The 14,463-nt window shown below is 35.4% G+C and overlaps 2 protein-coding genes across 3 annotated transcripts; one reads left to right on the top strand and one right to left on the bottom strand.

The window, feature by feature from the left end:
* Positions 1–1,938: 1,938 nt before the first annotated feature.
* LOC132177456 (DNA repair protein RAD50-like) lies at positions 1,939–3,513 on the bottom strand. Its single transcript, XM_059589790.1, has 4 exons — positions 3,202–3,513; positions 3,028–3,114; positions 2,475–2,642; positions 1,939–2,193 (listed from the first exon to the last, which is right to left on the bottom strand). The coding sequence occupies exons 1-4, from the start codon at positions 3,322–3,324 to the stop codon at positions 1,990–1,992; spliced, it is 582 nt and encodes a 193-aa protein (XP_059445773.1). The 5' UTR covers positions 3,325–3,513; the 3' UTR covers positions 1,939–1,989.
* A 2,897-nt stretch (positions 3,514–6,410) lies between these two features.
* Positions 6,411–12,234, top strand: LOC132179284 (3'-5' exonuclease). Of its 2 annotated transcripts, XM_059591985.1 has the most exons (6): positions 6,412–6,784; positions 6,913–7,095; positions 10,415–10,545; positions 10,698–10,853; positions 11,808–11,918; positions 12,003–12,229. In XM_059591985.1, exons 1-6 carry the CDS (start codon positions 6,574–6,576, stop codon positions 12,084–12,086), a joined length of 876 nt encoding a protein of 291 aa, XP_059447968.1. In that variant the 5' UTR covers positions 6,412–6,573; the 3' UTR covers positions 12,087–12,229. The 2 variants fall into 2 exon arrangements, with proteins under 2 accessions (XP_059447969.1, XP_059447968.1); XM_059591986.1 differs by lacking the exon at positions 10,698–10,853 and having other exon boundaries at positions 6,411–6,784; positions 12,003–12,234.
* The last annotated feature ends 2,229 nt before the right edge of the window (positions 12,235–14,463 follow it).

Genomic DNA, 14,463 nt, shown 5'->3' with positions numbered 1-14,463 from the left:
CTTTGAAGGTGGTTTGCGGGCAAGCTATCAATGGAAGAATATTTGGCAAGCAATGTTCCAGCAAAAGTCACTTTTTAAAAAAAATAAAATTAAAAATTAAAAAATTCTTTGATATAAAACAGCCAAAGGAAAATTCTGACAGTGCATAATCTGACAGTAGTTGGCTAGTTGGAAAGTTAGCTTTAATAAGCACCAAATTCGAGTGACTTGGAATGCAGCGCCTTTATGTTTGATGTGGCATATTTGGCGCAAGCTAAAAGCAAGGACATTTGAAGACATTGAACACTTAGTGACAAAGTTGAAGATGCCGTTTCTGAGATTGTCATTTGATTCGCCAACAACAACTAGTAGCTTATCTACTTCTTCATTTTTTTTTTTATGTTTTTGCCCTTTGTAACTTTAGACCTTAAAAGTTTTTTCATTTTTCCTGTATACTCCCCTATGTAAGATGAGCCCTTTTATTGTAATACTTTTTACTGATAACAAAATTGGACTTAATGGCTATAACTTTTGAGAATGAAAAAGAAGAAAGAATGATTTAAATGGTTTACAGAACTTATGTGAGGAAAAAAATGTAAAAGGGATGACCATCTACTACGTGACATTGACTATACGTGTGATGATATGAGAGTGTACCTGAGGATCTAATCAAGCTAATATTCAATATTAGGACAGAGGGCATGTAATTATCTAGGTTCCCTAATTCTTCTCTTCCATACCTATTGTACGTAAGTTACCATGCTTCAAAAACAAGAGTCACACTCTTTAAACACCCTAAGAATAGGCGTTAAGTCATCTATTCATATTCTTTAGGAAAAATTGGTTATTTTCCGGTGTTTGGTTGCAAACCTGAAAATGTTATGGATAACATTTTCAAGTGTTTGGTTGGAACCTGAAAATGCTATAAAAACACCACCATCACCTCACTCACCCAAAATCAGCATACAAGACAGCAAAATCACCACACAAACACCTTCAAAAACATACTCTGATCAAAACCTCAATCAAAGATCAACATCTCAAATCCAACCAATTGGCCATCCAAAAATCACAATGAACATGACTAATTAATAACCGAACACCTCAACTCCATACTGAACCCTTCAACCACTAGACACAATTCCAAATCCATTACCAATGTCACACTTAGTCTCAATAGCTAACACCGTGGCCAAGTACTTGGTATCCGGCTTCTTCAGCTTCACCTGGGTGTGGTGCTCCATCGAATGTGCATTGGTCAAGATCCTCCTCCCCCCAATGATGAACGTACTGCTCGCACTGTACTGCCTCTTCCTCTGCCACATGAGTGAGAAATTGGGCTCTGAGTGAGCGCAGAAGACCTTCACCATCGTGTCCATGGAGGGCACCACCCTCACCATAATCTCCCACTGCACCAACTCTGACACTATAGTAGTGGAGTTTGTCGTTGCTATCGTCGCCGTTGCGTGGGCAAACTCTTCGTTCCGTCTGCATGCCTAGAGTTATGGCGCTTTGCTGAAGCCACTATGTTGGCCGCAAGTTCTCATTCTTGACATTATGAGTACAACCACGAGCACGCCAAGAGGCTGATGGGTCGTTCAGGTCCGTCATGGGTTCAGTGATATAGGGACTGAGACGACATCATTTCTTGCTGCGGTGGTGTATTGGAAGTCCTTGGTCTCTTTGGTTGGCAGAAAATGTTTTATGAAAACGAAATGCATAAAACATTTTACGCCCCATTAGCCTTGTTTTCCTTGGTCAACTGAAAATGTTTTCGTTTTGACCAAAATTTTCAGCTGTCCCAAATACCCAAAAGTGGAGGAAACATTTTCTAAAAAAGTTTTGCACCAAAACAAATGGGGCCTTAATATAAACTGACTTTAACATAGCATAATTCACAAAAACTTCTAACAAACCATTAAAAGAATTCATTCTCATACAGATAATTGATGGTGTACGTACAAAATAATACAAATGACGTACAACTATATAAGTTACCTTATTTTCTTTCTAAAGACTCAAAGAAGATAAACAATACCGGGTTGCAGAGAAGATATCGTCAAATTTCTTTTTTAATGTGGAAGGATCTTGCAATGGCCAATTAGCTTCATCTTGGTGTACAAATACCACGTTTTCCAGAATAGCCTTTGAAACACCCATTAAAGCAGGGATCTCTCGATCCATGTCAGCACATCTATAGCTAAGGCAAACTTTCTGCAGTTCAGCCATATAGAGGATTAATTCAAGTTGATGTTAGACTTATGAAAACAGCGAAAATATTGCATAAAGATAGATAATCATTCTAGCCAAAGACAACACACACACTACTTTGACAGTGATAAAATCTTCTCTCAGGACAGTGTTGTATATTTAAAGATGTAATTGAGTACAGCAACAATAATGAACTAGTCAATCATAAATAATATTATCCAATCCAGTTTGTCAAAAAAGCATAAATTATAATCAGAAAAGATACGGGCGGACCAAAAACTTACCTCACCAGTGTGAGGGTTTATTGTTTGAAGCACGCTCTCAATTGCCTTATACTCCATCTTCGACGCCTTCTGCGTCAGCTGAAACGACCTAATGCACACCACATCCTTACCCACCGCTGTCTTGAATCGAAGCTTAATTTGCCCTTTTGTCTCTGTTTCCCCTGCAACCTAAAACCATCCCCAAAAACAAAATATAGGGCCTCTTTGAAGACTAAAAGTAAAATGAAAACAAGCTCCTTTTGGTTAAATGCAGGAAAATAAAAAGCATGTCACGGAAAACCCGTACGCACAGCTACCCACACAAGGATTATATTGTACTAAAACCCTGAGCACTTGAGTTCTCTCTCGCCCAAACACTAGGAAGTCAGGTATTGGAACCTTGGCCAACAATTATAAATGCTGACCTCAACAAGTTCAGTTAAGTATATGCACAATTTTAGGAAAATAAAAACAACCATAGTTTAAATAATATCATTTTCCTCAGTTTTCCCGAGAACCAAACAGAAATGGAACAATAATATCATAGTGAAATGAGAAACGGAGAGAAAGAGACCTTGGGGTCGTGAATGAAACTGTGGCCAGACCTCGCATTGGGAGGCAGCTCTCCTGTGCACGAGAGCTTCAAGCACTCTATGATGGTCTGCATGATCAAATCCAAACACTTAAAACATACCGGAAAGATGATAAATATACGTGACGGAGTGTGAGGGGTTGAGAAGTAAATTACGGTTTTGCCAGCTCCATTGGGGCCGACGATTAGGGTTAATGGCTTGAAGAAGGTGATGACGTTCTTGTTCTCCGGGTCGAAGCTCCGGATGCCTTTGATCAACATCTTATCGACGGTGCTCATCTTTCTTCTTCCTTATAACTTTCTATTCAATTATTTCAGAATGGAATGTGAAATTGGAGGAGCTGATGATAAACATAGCAAGCATCAAAGTGTCGCCGGAAGTGTTGGGGTCGGCGACGGAGAGAAGGAGGGAAAGAGTGAGGATTACTTCTTGTCTCAGAGATTTATGATGAGAATTAATAGAAAAATAATCAATTAAAGGAGAAAATGGAGAAAAAAGAGCTAGGAGTGTTTTTTTATTTTTTATTTTTTCCTTCTTCTTTTAAAATTTTGAAATAAACAAAATGCAAGTTGTGAGTAAGGTTTTAACTCTATATCAATAGTTTCATGTGTTTAAAGTATTCAAATAATTTCTTAAAGTTATTGCCATTATCAAATAACTCGTTTATTTCTCTCTTTCTTTTAACTTTTTAACGATGATGAGTGTCGTGTGTTCAATAAAAAGAAGTTACATATATCTATCGATAAATGTTATAGGTCAATAAGTTCTCTATATTTAGCATATATTTTATTATAATTAACTATTAAATTTGTAGACTTATGTAGATTTCACATAAGTTAATTATGGACCCACAAATTTAATGATTGATTGTAAAAAAATATGGGTCAAATATAAATAATTTATTAACCCTTAATATTTCTCATATCTAAATTATTCAGTCAGACATAAGCCATGTTGGATGTGCCACATCATTAACACGTAGATCCAAAACTTAAAAGTTATACATATTAGTAAAAAAAAACTCTCTTGTTGCCAAAGGACTTTGTTTATTAAATTAGAGAAATGTTATTGTGTAATAAAAATACTCATAAAATGCTTAGATGGTAAGAGGTTACAGGCCCTATCTGTAGTTGTTATGGCTTCACCCGCTGATGGGACTTATGACCTCTTGCCACCTAAAACTTTTATATGCAAAAAATGATCTTTTTATTGTGCTATGTCATATCTCATTAAATTGTGTTCTTTTTCACGTATGTTTTAGGTTTAAAAATTAAAAAAAAAAGCAAAAAATCCTCCAAGCGGAGTGGCTATTTGATATATTTTGATTGAATAATGGTAAAATTGTACTTCTCCTCTCAATTAATAGAAGTAGAAAGCCAAAATATAAGTTACATAATCATCAATTCCATTACTTTTTGTGTTTTTATTTAATAGGAATAAAATTGTAATTTATTTTAAACTAGCCAAGGATAATACACCATTTGTCGCCAAAATAGTAGGAGGAATGCAACTATTTACACTCGTTTTATATCGCTTAAAGTAATATGTTTTAACTTTTAAATGGTCCCTATTCACATTAATGTGATAATATCATCAACCTTGAATCAACCCTTAATAAAATTTATGAAAAATTTCACTTAACACCACGAACTTTTATTATAGTTGCAATTACTCTCATAAACTTAAAAAACTCTTAATTTAGTGTATCAATATTCAATTTTTTTTTTTAATTTCAACTATTTGTTAAAATTTTATATTAAATCATAACGGAGTTGTGTCAAAATTCTCAAAATACCCCTTTATTTTTTACGAAAACAAATTGCAAAAATTTAGGTGGTGATCATAATTTAACAAAATTTACAAAAGTACCCGCACCTAAATCTTTGAATATATATATATATATATATATATATATATATATATATAACAGTGGTATTTTGAGAATTTTGCCATGATTTAACGAAAAATCACAATAAATTGATGAAATTGAAAAAATTTGAAATATTGATCCACTAAATTTAATGTTTTTAAAGTTTAAGATAATAGTTGCAAAAATGGCGATAATTTATAAGGGTTAAATGAAGTTTTTTGTTACATAGTATAAAAACTCAAATCAAATAGCTAAGAGGCAGTCACATCAACTTAGTAAAACGAAGTTAAATATGAGCATATGACTCTTCTTTTTCTTTTCTTTTTTGATGAATGTGAGTGTTGTTAAGAAATCAATTATATTTTCCAGAGCCAATGAGATACAATAATTGAAGAAAAACACACAAACAAGCAATTACAAAACACATAAATTTACGTGATTCACCAATATGGACTATGTTTACGAAGTTTCAACGATATTTCATTACTTTCAAAAGAGAACAATATATGATGTATTAATACAAAACCATAGTCAGAAAATGACTATAAATATAACCCCCAGCTGAGTCAAAACACCAAAACGGACCAAGCCTTTACTCCATAGATTAAGCCTCATAAAAATTCTAGCTAAACTGCAGGGCTTCTAGTCAAAACAAAACGGGTCGAATACTAATCCAAGCTCCACGTAACAACCTAAGAGCATCTTTATTGAACTCTCAATTTCTAACATTTATCTAAAACTTTGAACAAAATCCACCAAAAAAAAAAGCATCATGTATATGATGTATCAAACTTCTTACCATCTTACAAAAAAAAAAAAAAAACTTCTTACCCGAAGTTAAATTTAACAGTTGTCAGACCTCCTCTTCAAATATAAAGACACTAAAAGCAAAAGTTATTTATTTTTCAGATTATTTTATTTCAATGGCGCCAAGTTTTAGTTATTTTTCCCTCTCATTTTCTATTTATTTCCCTCCAAAAGTTTCACCCCTCCCCTTTTACTATTTATTCCTTTTCATTTTCCTTTTCACCACGCGACCGTAAAGCTAGAGAGAAGTCACTTAGAGAGAATTGATCTCTTTAATTAATGATGCAGTTGGGCATAAAAAATAATTCTATATGGACATAAATTTTATTTAAACTAGTCTGAATGAAATATATTTCAGACTGATTTATAAACACTTGGCACTATTTTAAATGGGTTGAAAAATATTTATTCCAAACAAATTTGAAGAAAATTTATGTTCATTTCCATATATGTGCTCATCAAAATAAGTTTCATGGTAGTTAATTTCATTAATAAAAATAATATTTAGATAAAATAAAAAAAAATATTTAGAGAGTTTAATGTTCAAATAATTTTTATATAAAAAAAGTAAGAAATTTTAAAGAGTTGATATGCGAATCCTTTGAGAAGGATAAAAAAACAGGTTTACACGTGGCCCGACAAGTGAATCTTTACTCCGTGGGAAAATGAATCAAATCGTTCGTTCCCTCCATTTTGTTTTTCTGAAGGAAGGGTTTATACAGTTCCCTTCTATTCATTTCCTCTCTAAATCGTAAATTTACTCAAAGAAACTGTTGTAGATTTGTTAGCAGATACTTAAATTTGGTTGAACGAATGAAGAACACTCTTATTTCTTCCAAAAAAAAAAAAAATGCTACAGAATGGAGTGGATGAACCCTTGACAGAGCAAGATCTCCAAGCCATCGATGCCGCCTTCCAGTCCGCCACTTCCTCTTTTCGCAAAAAGAAACAACGGCGCACCCCTGACGCCGTAATATCTGATCCCCCCATGGCTGCTCGCCGATTGCCCAGATCCCTTCGCGCCCTCCAACACCCAAATCCACTTCTATCGTCTTGTCAAGGTACTCATATATCATATTTATGATTGCTGAATATTTACGTTTCTTTTTGTTGTTTGGTTATTCAGAAAGTTGGGGACAGGGGAAAAGATTATTATCTTTGAGTATTTATTTTGTTTTGTTTTACGAAGCGGTGAATGAGAGGACGAGATACCCAGCGTTGAAGTTTGGGGGTCGCATTGTGTACAGCAGGACCGCCACGGAGGTAGAGAAAGCTGCAGAGGAGCTTTTGAAGAACCTCGAAGCACAGAAAAGAGAGTCGGGTCAAGTCGTACTTGGACTCGACATTGAGTGGCGACCCAGTTTCCGAAGAGGTCAGTTCAGTAGTTTCCCTTGGGGACTCTATCGTTTTTTTTTTGTTTTTGGATTGGGGTCTAGTCTCTGCAGGTTGGTGCATATTCTTGTTGATTAAGGTAAATGGGTCATTGTAGAACTCAAATTTATGAAGTTTTGTGAGTTTTTCGTTATTGGGTGGTTTAATTAAGGGGTTTTTTCAAGGCTTTTTATCAGATCTCTTATCCGGTATTCTCTTATAACTTAATGCAAGGTTGATTATGCTGTTAATCTTGAATTTGGTTTTAATCCTTGTTGTGTACCCGCTATGGGTTTTATTACTTTTGAAGCTCAATGCAGTTGGGAGAAAATACACGAAGTCTTTGGGCTGTATTGTGGGTAAGGATTGGTATTGGGATAGGAGAAAGGTCCTTTCTTTGTTATGTTTTTTGTGCTCCTGCTAACTCAGCTGTTGATTTATGGTCGTTTATAACACTATCATTCCCAGTTATGCTGGACTAAGATATTCCATATATGCCAAGAGTTGAAATTGCATCTTAATGGTTCTCCACAGTGAGATCAACAGTCAGTTGCTTCAGCACTCCTGACTCTAGTTTTGGAGATAGAGTGATATAAACTAAATCTCCTGATTGCATTTGTCTCATCTGCTTGGAGTGCTATTGGGGATTGTTTCCATGTTGTTCATTGGTTTTACTTCGTTTGGTAATAAGTGTTATCCATAAGTGTGCTTTCTATAGTTGGCTGGCTGAGAACTTTGGACAAGCATTATATCCATAGTGTTACAGAGATTGTTATCTGCTTTATGTTTAGTCCTAGAGTGCATGTCTTAGAGCATGTGCTTTTTGTCTACACACTTGATAAATCTGTATGGGGGAAGAATGATATTAGACTTTCGGGCGAACTGGAGCTGCTTATGGCCATATGACCTGAGATTGGTTAGTTTATATGTTTGGGATGTTTGGTTTTGAAGAAAGATAGAAGAAATGCATAGAGGCAAGATGTCCGTTTTCATCTTTGCTATTCATTCTACTAGTCATGAACATCCTTGGTAAAATTTTGTTTAGAGCAGAGGATGGTTTTCATTTATATGGATTTCAGGTTGAGCATGGACCTAAAGGAGTTCTAACAATTACTCACTTCTTGTTTGCTATTGATGCCTTCTTGTTTTGCAATGGAACTACTAAAAATCTTGGTTAGATCAGGTCTATCCTCCTTTGTTTTGCAACTGGTTTGTGTTTGAACTTGAACATGGGTAAAAGTTATTTGTCCTTGTCAGGGAGGTTGCAAGGGTTGAGGAGGTTGCAGAAGCTTTTGTTGTAAAGTGGGTTCTTTACGCCTGACTCATCTGGGGTTGCCATTTAGATCTCCTTTGAAGGCTAATGCAGTATGGAAACAATTTTAGAAAGGATAAAGCGGCAGTTGGTAGGTCAGAAGAAATTATACTTGTTTAAAGGAGGAAGGCCCGCTCTTATCAAAAGTATGCTTGCTAGTTCACCCACTTACGTTCTCACCCTGTTTACTATTCATTCTCATTTGGCTAATAGATTGGTGATAGTAGAAGAGAATGTCAATTAGTGTGTTGGGGGTGGTTTGTTGTTCCATTAAGGCTGCAGGCTGGGGACTTAGAAAATTGAGTGCCTTCAATCAAGAGTTGCTAGAGAATTAGTTATGGCATTGTGGCGAGGAGGGGCATCACCTTTAGTGATGTGCCATCAGAGTTATGGGGAATCCTAGGGATAGGTGACGTCAAACTTGGTGAGGAGACCTCATGGATCTAGTCTTTAGAAAAATATTAAGGCTGGTTAGAGAGGGTTTGTTTGGATTTTATCAAATGTGGTGGGGGATGGATGGTAGGAGGGTATGCTTTTGGCATGATATGTGGGGCGGATTGACTCTTGTTTGATCTCTTATATTCTATTCCAAAGTTTTTATGTGCATTCCTGGGCAGGGAACCCTTATTGGTTGACTCCCTGTTTGATCTCCTATTTGGTGCATGGGTTGATAGAATCTCGTATATTCTCTAACTTATAGGCATTCTTGGACTGGGATTTGATATCCATTCTTGAATAGGGCATTGAGAGGAACCAATACCATACATTTTCCATGGAAGAGTATATGACATGGTAAAGTACTATAGAAAGTTGCTTTTTTTCTTTTGGATAGATACTTTTGGTAAGATTTTAACTACAGCCTCAGTGAAAAGGAATGCAACTTTAGTGAACAGGTGTTGCATTTGGAAATTTAATAGTGAGTCAATTGACAATTTTCTGCTACGTTGTTTTGTTGTGAGAAAGTTATGGTTGTTAATATTTGCTTTATTGGGGGAACACTGGTTTATGCCTTAGAAGGTTATTGAAGAGTACTTCAGTCAAAAAGGGATGTTTTGGTGACACATTACTAGTTGCATCTGTAATGTTATTGTAACGACCCACCCTAATGACACAATATTGTTCGCTTTTAACTTTTCCGAACCAGACTTCTCAGGAGGTCATCCATCATGATATTACTCTCACATAAATACGCTTAACAGCTGAGTTCTGTTAAGTTCATGGTCATCACGGCTTTAAAACTCGTTGTTGTCAAGAATGATGCAATATACATATAAGCACATTCCTATCCCCATACCTAGGCGATGTGGGATGCCACAATTATCCCTCTTTGTCTCACCTAGGCTATTTGGAGAGATAGGAATAATCAGTCATTCAATGGCGTAGAGCTTCTAGGACCGAGATGGATTCCAATTTCTTGAGTCATTGTACGATTGGATGACTGCCTTAAGTATTTGTGTTTCTTCATTTTTAGTTTTTTATGATATTTTTACTTTTAAGTTGTAATCTTTATGCGGACCTTTTGTATATACCTTATATACATGAGTTTTTCCTCTTTCTAATAAAACTCTCTTATTACTTATAAAAAATAAAAATAAAAATGGTAGGTAAGCACTTTAGTAAAGACATGTTATTTACTTGCATGCTAAATATTTTTGAAAATAAAAGTATATAAATACTTTGGGGCTCTAGCAAATTTTATAGCATCTCGAGCCAGTATCCCACCATCTCTCATATTTGAAGCTTTATCCTGGACTGTGGCTTGGAAGAACACCTTGAATTTGCTTTAGGAGCACATAAAATGTTGTGACTAATGATCAACAATCCATTGCTTCTTGTATTGGCACTGAAAAGTTAGCTGACCGCCTTCTGTTTGACTGCTTATTGGTCTATTATTTGACATCGTGCATCCATTTTTCTCCAATAAGGATTTTTATCAGAACTACTGAAGCTTTGTCTTAACATAGATTTTTGTTGCGGGGTCATCATTGAATTACCTTCAACTCTGCAGGTGTTTCGCCTGGGAAGGCTGCAATTATGCAGATATGTGTGGGCACTAGTCATTGCCACGTGATGCATATTTTTCATTCTGGAATTACTCAAAGTTTGCAGTTTCTTCTCGAGGATCCTATTATTTTGAAGGTTTCTAAGTTCTAACATATCTAATCTCTTATCCAAAAATTGTCTGCATTTTCTTCATGAATACTGTTGTCTTCCTCCTTTTTTATTTATTTTCTAAAGCTGAATTATATGCAATTTATAGTAGGATAATATAACGTTTGATAGCTGCACAGGTTGGACTCGGCATTGCTAGTGATGCTGCCAAGGTTTTTAAAGACCATAATGTATTCATAAAAGGTGTGGAAGATCTTTCCTATCTCGCTAACCTAAAGCTTGGACCCAAGAAATGGGGTCTTGCATCCCTAACTGAGATGCTTTTATCCAAAGAGGTTATCTTTCTAGTTTGCTGTGAGAATTGATTTCTGTACTATCTGCAATTCTTCATTGCTTATATATACTATTCTTTTGCTATCTCAAGAAGTTACTGAACAGATAGATATCAATTGTGCCCATATCCACATTTATTTCTATTAAAAGACCCATTCACACTATTAACTTGAACAAACGCTTACCAATCTTGAATAAGAGGCACATTCGTTTTTGAATTAACCATAAAAAAAGAGGCACATTTGTTTGTGGTAGAAAATTTTTACCTAGGGCCTTGGGATCCCAAAAGCAAAAAATTAAAATAGGATCTTTTTAGTTTTTAGGGATATCATCTGCTACCGGTTTTTTGTGTTTATAGGAGAAAGTTTCGATAGCTGGACGTGTGAGTATTTGCCGGTTGCAATGTGGAATCACAAATTGATAGCTACTCACAAAAAAAATTACAAATTTATGGTTAGCACTTTGTTGAAGCTGGTAGCTGTTTTTACCAGAAATTCTAAAATGAGTAGGACTCAAGTTTTGTAAATTTTAGGATCATTTTGAAAATTCAAACTATGGGGCACTTAAATTGTAATCTTGAACTGTGATTTTAGGCAACATGGATCATATAGTTAGATATCTGCTTCTAAATGGAGGGTTAGTGATTAGTGATATACTATACAAATCACCTGAAAATGTTCTCCACTCTTTCATCTCCAATATCCATCTTGCCCTCTCTCTCTCTCTCTCTCTCTCTCTCTCTGGTTATTTGTAATCCTAACCTAACCCATGGTTTTCCTTGGTTGAAAAAATTTGTGGACATGTTGAAACCACCATAACTAGCAAATCCAACCCTTATAGTATACAAATGCATTTGAGTTCTCTAGCTCCGTCATTGTATTAGCATCATAATCTGCTTTGCAAATAGAGGTAAACAGCTTGTGTTAGATCTCACTAGAGTTTCAAAAATATTTCAGCTTGAAAAGCGCAGCAAAATTCGGCTAGGAAACTGGGAGACTAATTTTCTGTCCAAGGAGCAATTAGAGTATGCTGCCACTGATGCTTTTGCTTCTTGGCATCTGTATCAGGTAACCACTTCATCTTCTCATGTTAACTAAGAAAATCTCTCATAACATTTGGCACTGCTGAGTAAATTCTTTCTTGTAACACAGGTCTTAAAAGGCCTCTCCAATAGAGAAGAAGAAGTTGCTCACGACAAAGGAATCAAGGATTTGGAAGGTGTGACTCCATCATAATATAATGTTCAACAAAACATTTTCTGATTTTATCAAACTCAGAATTTTGTATTTGAATAGACTCAACTATGACGCTTATGTTCATGTATGTTCTTATTTAGAAGATTGGTATTGAATTGGATGTAAGTTTCACTTATTTTGAATTGAGAAATTGATTTTATTAACAATTTTTTGTCTGCCAAGATTGATGAAAGTCAGATTCATCCAAAATCTGAAATTTTTTCATGAATATTCTAAAAATGTCACAAGTTGGACTGTAGCATGATGCACTACTGCTGTTAATGGGAAAGGTAGACTAGGAGTCCTCTCTGCATGTGCGTGGGCCTGCCTCTACATGGCGATGGCGTCTCATTAAATCAAATCTCTCTCTCTCTTGCTCTCTCTCACAGTTTTCTCATGGATATTGCGGTGACCATGTGATTGGGAGATGGACAAGGACAGGTGACATCGAACATGACATTACTAAGGGAAGAAAAATGGGAGCCACACAAGTATGCATTTGTTACCATTCTATAATACATTTCTTACCAACTCCTGTCGTTTCCCCAACAGGGTCTTTCTACTTTTTATTTTTTAGGGTTTCAACCAATTGAGAGCAAAAAGAGAAATCAAAATTGATTCTTGTTGTTTGCCCAAAAGTTCCGTGGTTATCAAGCCTGGTTGGTGATTTTGGTTCAAAGTAATCAGATTTTTTGCGTTTTAATCCACCTGATCTAATGGAATGGGTATTGCTTCCCTCATAGAAATCAGTCAGAGTCATCAAATCGCAACAAACGATGAAAAAATCACTTGAAGCAAATTTATAGGGTGAGATAGTGTGAAAAAGTAATGCTATATACTGCACCCCATACGTCAGAGGAGAAGGGCCTGGAACTAGTTGAAGGAAGAGAGACAAAAAGAAAAACAAGCATTAAACCTCAACAGTTCCAACTTTCAACCAAGTATTTTGCCATGAAGTGTGATATGTTTTGTCTGTTTTAAGAACAATCATATCGATCTGTCGTCTGCTGGTTTTGGCGTTTACTAGGTTTTACCGAAATTCTCTATGGCACCTTAGCTTATACTTTTATTATTATTATTATCATTATTATTTCAAACCAAATTTTTACAGTGGGTTAACCATGAACTCCATGATCTTATCTGTAGGTTTCCCTATGAAAGCGAATGTTAAACAACAAGCAATGGGATCATTTTCCATTCACAGGAGAAAAGTTATAGTGCTTGCGTAATGAGTAAAAAGAAAACTTGATAGAAATCTTAATACCAGCTGGAACTGGACGTGCGTCTGAAATTAATAATTGAAGCCCAAGTTACAATTTACCAAGTACAGACAGAAATCCAGTTTTTTTTTTTTTTTTCTTTGGCAATTACATCATATAGGTCATGAAGATCTTTGATTTAAGTTTAATATGGGGATGACGATTTAGTATGTAACATTACTTTTATCAAATGGACCAAATTGGAAGTCTCACACGCCCACAAGTGCCACCAAAAACTTATGTCAGCCATGCCAAACACCTCACACCACTGCATGCTCTGCCACGAACAGATGCTTTCATCCATCTATACTCTAAACGACAAGTTGTTTAGGTGGCTCAGCAGATATGACCTCCAAATGATAAGTGGCACATGTGACCAAGTTTTTTGGCCTTGTTGGTTAACCTATCATTCGCAATTTGTTGGCCTAGTTATTTAACCTATTGTTGGTCTTCTTGTTGATCAAGGCCTATTTTCGGTCCATTGTTAGCTCATTTATCGGTTCTAGTCAGATTTATTATTTGCCCTGCTCAAATTGTTTGGATTATTATGGTCCATTATCGGCCTATTGTTATTGGCCTAGTTTCAACCCATCTCCAGTCGCTACCATCTTCGGACAATGTTGCCCGGTGCTACCTCCGGTCCAATTTTTTTTTTTTTTAGTTGTATATTGTTATGATTATACAAGAAAAGTTAGACTATGACACAATTTTATTATGGTTATTATTTTAAAGCTACTTTCTGGATACGAGGGTGACCATTTTGTGACATTTGCATATATATTGCATACAAAGAGAGGAATTATTTTATTCCAAAAAAATGAAAATAAATAGGTTTTATTTGGTTATAGATAAAAAATAAATAAAACAAAACAAATAGTATAAACCGTTTATATATTGAGAAATTAAAGAAAAACACAGTATATATATAAAATAGTTTTGTATCAAACGGCCTTGTGCATTTAAAGGGAGAAATCAAACATAAAAAACTCATATCGTAAAGAATCCTATATATTAATTAAATTCTTAATCATTTCCAAGAGGTTAGAATCTAGATTTCAGAGGGATTTCTGATGTAGGTACCAACCACACCGAAGGGTGATTAGTGATTACTTAATAAA

Source organism: Corylus avellana, chromosome ca4, assembly GCF_901000735.1.
Source record: "Corylus avellana chromosome ca4, CavTom2PMs-1.0".
NCBI classification, from domain to species: domain Eukaryota; kingdom Viridiplantae; phylum Streptophyta; class Magnoliopsida; order Fagales; family Betulaceae; genus Corylus; species Corylus avellana.
This window is presented reverse-complemented; position numbering and strand designations above follow the sequence as displayed.

Bases quoted from the DNA above. Each gene is read 5' to 3' on its own strand.
- LOC132179284 (XM_059591985.1), top strand. From the start codon at position 6,574: ATGCTACAGAATGGAGTGGATGAACCCTTGACAGAGCAAGATCTCCAA. The intron at 6,785-6,912 runs GTACTCATATAT...TGTTTTACGAAG, and splicing joins ACTTCTATCGTCTTGTCAAG to CGGTGAATGAGAGGACGAGA. The intron at 7,096-10,414 runs GTCAGTTCAGTA...TCAACTCTGCAG, and splicing joins GCGACCCAGTTTCCGAAGAG to GTGTTTCGCCTGGGAAGGCT.
- LOC132177456 (XM_059589790.1), bottom strand. From the start codon at position 3,324: ATGAGCACCGTCGATAAGATGTTGATCAAAGGCATCCGGAGCTTCGAC. The intron at 3,115-3,201 runs GTAATTTACTTC...TTGATCATGCAG, and splicing joins CCAATGGAGCTGGCAAAACC to ACCATCATAGAGTGCTTGAA. The intron at 2,643-3,027 runs GTCTCTTTCTCT...GGATGGTTTTAG, and splicing joins GTTTCATTCACGACCCCAAG to GTTGCAGGGGAAACAGAGAC.